Raw genomic sequence first — 5493 nt, 5'->3', positions numbered from 1 at the left:
GTCAAACTACGGACGCAGATGTAAAAGGTTCCGGCCGCTTTTGAGGAACATTAGTAATTATTTTCCATAGACCATAATTATACCGCGCTGTATTTGTTACGACCAATGGGTGGTTATTTTTGACTGTTTATAGTTATGATGAGTTTGTGAAATAAATATAAGGCTGTCTTTTAATTACAATACAGGAGTGATCAGGTGGCCTTCTTTCGCACGAGCGCAGACAAGCACTCAATGAGCGTAAACCAGTGAGGTCACATTCTTCAGGTGTCGCGGTTTTTCTTTTCTTTTTTTTTTTTTGTTAATTTAAAAGATCATCATCCTCACAGAAGTCAGGCGTCTTTTAACTTTTGTCGCAACTTCAGGTCAAATGCGGCCGAAATCGGCGTCATGAGACATCGACAGGTACCTTGATGGACACGAGCGCTCTTTTGACTCAAGAGAGTCATGACGGCTTTTTTTCTTCTTTTTATCCTCCTTGGATTGAACTCTGGTACAGGTATGGGTGACCCGTCTGCTTTCTGGGTGTCTTGTACTTGATCATTTTAATGTACCTTAATTACGCTTACAAACACGTTGATTTACATTCAACATTGTGATCATTGAACGCAACACGCTATTAGGTTTTCCATTTCAGAACACAAGTTTGAGACTTCCTTTGCGAAATGTGTGGCGGTGTATTGTTATGCAAATTGAGGTCTGGAATGTAAATCGGGGTGTGAGATGGATTATTATTATTATTTTATTTGCTTATAGTGCAATGAGATGTGTGGTAATACTGAAACAGGGGCGTGTAGAGTGTGAGGCCATCGGGGCAAGGCCCCCCAGGCATCAATTTGGTGCGTCAGCGGGTAAAAATCTGATTTTTGTGAAAAGAAATGGCTATTTCATTTAAAGGCCAAATGGGCCAGCCCTACCCAGTAATTCTTTTTTGTCACCCAAAAATAGTGCTGAAAAAGTACAAAAGGATGATTGTGAGCTTCGAGCTAAGTCCGCGTTCATTTAAACATTGTTACCACCACCGCAGGCTCATCCGTTCCTCCGAGCCCCGTTAATGTCACGTTCTCCTCGTTGAACCTGAGGAACGTGCTTCAATGGCTGCCGGGAAATGAAACTCCGGATGCAGCGCGCTACACCGTGCAGTTCGCCTTGTAAGCGACTCTAAACCTTTACGTACTTGACATTTAAACCAAGCAGTTTGCTTTCATCATTCATCACATCTCCTCTGCAGCTACGGCGACAGTGTGAAGGGAAGCAAGCGTGTGAACTGGAGGCCCGTGCCAAGGTGCAAGGATACAGAGCGGACGTGGTGCGATCTGAGCCGCGAGACGTGGGACGCCGAACAGGACTACTACGGGCGGGTGCGCGCCGTGAGCATCGGCCTTTCAAAGTGGGTCATGACGCGCATGCGCTTCGCCCCCAAGGCTGACAGTAAGTTGAGTGACATATGAGATGGAAACACTGAAAGTTTTGTATTAGTTGTTGTTCTATTGTGTCATGTGGCCGTTATAATTAAGAACTGGCAAGAGAGGACTGATTGCATGAATCACGCATTGCACATTCATGTGCTTGTGGGTTGTGATTCTGGATTAATTTTTTGATTATTGAAGAACAAAAAAACCCATCCTGACGTCAAAAGCCAGAATACTACGCATGTTTCCCCAACAGCCTCCTTCGGGAAACCTCAGATCTCGGTGGAAGTGAAAGACAATAACGCCATCATCGATCTTTCGGGTCCACTCCGATATCAGCCAGATGAGCGCGCCCCGCCCATTTCCATGGCAAGACTCTATCCGCAGATGACTTATAATCTTACGGTTCAGAATACCCGCCAAGGACGAGTGGTAAGTGACAGTACAAATGATGACAAGATGTGTCCAAAAAAAAAAAAAAAAAAGTTTTATTAACAACAAAAACTCACATTGCGACTTGACAGCACCATTTCCCGGTCACATCCAGCCCGTACAAATATCGACTGATGGATTTCGAGACGGAATACTGCTTCTCGGCTAAGGCCAGATTCCTCTTCTTGAACTTCAACTGCCACCAGTCCGAGATGCACTGCATCACCACAGGCAGAGGTGCAAACAACCCAAATTGTCTTTGTTTCTTTGTCACCCAAAATGCTAAATTTGAAAAACAATGTGACCTGCGCGTTATTTCCCCAGATCCTGTCAGCGGCCAGGTGCAGATGGCAGTTGTTGGTATTGTGGGTCCGTCACTGTGCATCTGCATTCTACTGGTGGTCGGCTACATTCTTTATCACTACCTAATGGGGAATGGACAGAAAAGACCCAACACTCTGGTAATGGTCAAAGCAAGGTTGACACACTCGCTATCAGTGCATAATCATACATATATATATTTAGAATTAGAAATCCCTTTATTGTCATTGTACTCAAGTGTGCAACGAGATTAGAGGGCTCCCCTCTCCAGTGCAATACAACAATAATACAGACAAATATATAAATTAGATAAATAAATAAGAGAGTGCAATGGAATTTAGTACTGAATAGTGTATATAAAAACACATCACAATGCTGTTCTGCAAGGTAAGGGTGTTCTCGTGTGTGTGTGAGAGTTCAGAATGGAGATGGCTCTCGGAAAGAAACTGTTTCTCTATACATATATATATATATATATATATATACACACACACACACATGTAAAAAAAAACATAAGAAGAAGCCCGTACGTAATAAGGTAGGCGTATTTGGATTTGAATAGTATATTAGCCAACTAGTGATGTTAAGATAAACGTCTGCCATTAGCGTCTCTCCCACGGAGGCGTCATGCACGACGGGCCACCAAAAGGGTCATGTACCCAGATCTGACTATACTATACCATAAAAGTCTGTCTTGAGTAAAGACGGCAGATCGCAAACTACAACCTGGAGAAATGATACATGCCTTGCCAATGATTCCCAGAAACATTTCAAAAAATGGTGGCGCTCTCTTCTCACACCGCCGTCTTTTTGCCTTGAAGGACGTGGCTTCTTTGCACCTTCAACCCAACGCAACCTTGATGACCGAGCCCATCACCCTCTTAAAGAGCCAAGTTCCCTCGGACGACGACGACGACGACGACAACTGCGTCGGTTACTGCGCCCAGCGTCCACAGCTGCCGCCAGACCCTGAAGAACTCTGCGATGACACGTCGAGCTACGGGGTGGTTGGGGTGGCTACGTCGGATGCCGGAGGACAGTGCGACGCTCACCCTGAAGAGTATCACGTCAAGAACGCCACCCTTCCCGCCTCTCAGTGCTCACTGCCGCAGGCACCAAGCAGACGTCCGCTTGAAAACGTAAGCCAAAGTCAGGCTGACGTTCCAACAATGTATTTGGCGAATACGACTCCAAATGGCCTCAGGTTGCCCATGACGGATGGGAAGGAGCCGACTGGGAGGCCATACTGGATGCATGGAGAGGACTCTGAAAACGATAGCGTCCTCGCGCCAACGGGAGCGGAGCAAGACGAGGAGGGAGCACCTCTCTGCCTTGAATGGGACCCTGAAAAGAGGGAGCTGATGCTGCCGGGGCTGGAGATGGTATTGAGCCAGCAGGGGGAGGGGCAAGGAGGCGGCAAGAAAGTGGCAAAGGTGGTTGGAAGGTTGGAAAAAGTATTTGTCAGGGAAGAGACGGCGCCACCACAAGGGGGCACTGCAGGCTGGGAAGTGGATGACATTTTAAGAAAATGGGACTTGGTCATCTCCATGAATGAGTAGCACTGCCCTCACCTGTGGACCCGGTGCAAGTTTCATGTTCTTCTTGGACTTTGAAATGCCTGTTTCACGTGGATTTGTCGCACAATTGGAGGATCACAGCTCGATTAGAAACCTTTTACCGGGCACTGAAGAAATCACCACATTGTCTCCCTGTAAGCCAGTGCTTCTCAAATGCCTGGGCGGGGGGCGCGTGTGACCCTGGAAACATGCTCTTTTTCCCGCCTTACTACAATAAAGTGTAGTTGAACATCCACGCCAGTAGTTGGCAGTGGCGCTCTCCTTGCCAATCGTGCACGAGTATTCATTCAGCAGTGTTGGTTTGTTTTGCGACGAAAACGCGATTAGTTGTAGTTGCGACAGAGAGTGTGGGGGCGCAAATTGTTTTCTTCTAGCTAAGGGGGCATAAAATAATTGCATAGTGTTAGTGTTGCAGCCATTGACTATTTTTATAATAAAACATTCCATCGTATTACGTGTTTATTTTGTTACCATTTGTTCAAAAAAGCAAATGTCTTTCCTTGACCACTTGCTAGCGTGTTACGCAACATCCTAACTAGCGATGGTAGGCTACATTAAATTAGCGACCTTAGTTACCTTCTGTGTTGGCGATTGCAAATGTGCTGATGTGGTACACATTGAACTTGATCGTATTTATTGAAGTGTGAAATGAACCAAAACTGGACATTTTCTGTCTTTCACCCACTCGTTCTTTATGTCTTGCCGCCAACTTCTTTCGACACAGAAAGGCGCATGCACTGCAGTAACATGAGCTCATTTACGGAAACTGATTCCTGCAGAGCTTCTTTTTTTTGTAATCAAAATGGAGTTATCTATTTTGATTATTTGCAGCAGCTCTTTGTGGTCTATAAAGTAGTCGTTGATACCACAGGCTGGGATGATTGAGTCCCAGAAGTTAGATTTTACACCTCTGTTCTTGTTTTATGATATTTATTTACTCTTCATCTAGATCTGCACTAAGTTGAACCAAACAAGATAATGAAGCACTTTATACTGTTAAGTTTTGGTTTATTTTATTACTGCCTTACAGTAAGCAGTTAATTTGGCTAAGTGAGTATTCCTAGCACGCCCTTGTTGTTACCACATCGTCAAATTAGGTGTGCCGTGTCACCACGGCACCAATTACAGTCCAAGATGGCTTCTCTTTTTATTTTTTTTGCAGCGTCATCTTCAATGTGTTTGCACGGACAACAGGATAAACGATTCTCTGCTGACCTCATGTACCTTTTTGGTTGTTATTCTCAAACGTCTCCTAATATAATGAATAATGGGTTCATTGTTTTCTTGTCTAACTAGTGTCGATTACAAGTTCTTCCTTTTTTTTTTATCTGACAGCGATGTCATGAGAAGGACGTCACTAAAGTATTTGGGCGGAAACCTCATTCCACCCAGTCAATTCAAAGTGTCCAGACCACAAAGCATTTGCATTATTAAAGGTTTTCTCAAAATACGGTAAACGGAAAATGTGCAATATCACCTGTTGATGACTTTTGGAATTTCCCTCAATATTATTAAAGAATTTATCCGTCACACAAGTGGTTCCTCGACTTAAAAATATTCAAAAAACTTCCATATGTAAAAGAGGTTTTATATTTGAGATTTCCAGGTTACAAACAGCGTGCGATATTCTAATTGCTGTTTTAACACAAGACGGCTTGGGTTATTTAATATTTTTTTAATCCAACTATGTCGTGTTCTTTAGTCATTTTACTACTGCATATGTTTGCAATAAGAGTACAACAGAGAAACACACT

At 44.0% G+C, this 5493-nt stretch overlaps 1 protein-coding gene across 2 annotated transcripts; it reads left to right on the top strand.

Moving 5' to 3' along the window:
* The first annotated feature begins 6 nt into the window (after positions 1-6).
* il20ra (interleukin 20 receptor, alpha) lies at positions 7-4834 on the top strand. 2 transcript variants are annotated; one of them, XM_088285821.1, is made up of 7 exons: positions 12-496; positions 1025-1148; positions 1229-1428; positions 1666-1841; positions 1934-2078; positions 2166-2302; positions 2984-4834. In XM_088285821.1, exons 1-7 carry the CDS (start codon positions 445-447, stop codon positions 3719-3721), a joined length of 1572 nt encoding a protein of 523 aa, XP_088141947.1. In that variant the 5' UTR covers positions 12-444; the 3' UTR covers positions 3722-4834. The 2 variants fall into 2 exon arrangements, with proteins under 2 accessions (XP_088141946.1, XP_088141947.1); XM_088285820.1 differs by having other exon boundaries at positions 7-496; positions 1934-2302.
* The last annotated feature ends 659 nt before the right edge of the window (positions 4835-5493 follow it).

This window comes from Idiotropiscis lumnitzeri, chromosome 21 (assembly GCF_059441095.1).
Source record: "Idiotropiscis lumnitzeri isolate Australia: NSW breed Sydney's pygmy pipehorse chromosome 21, RoL_Ilum_1.0, whole genome shotgun sequence".
Classification (NCBI taxonomy): Eukaryota; Metazoa; Chordata; class Actinopteri; order Syngnathiformes; family Syngnathidae; genus Idiotropiscis; species Idiotropiscis lumnitzeri.
Note: the sequence above shows the minus strand (reverse complement) of the source record. Positions and strands in the feature narration are given on the sequence as shown.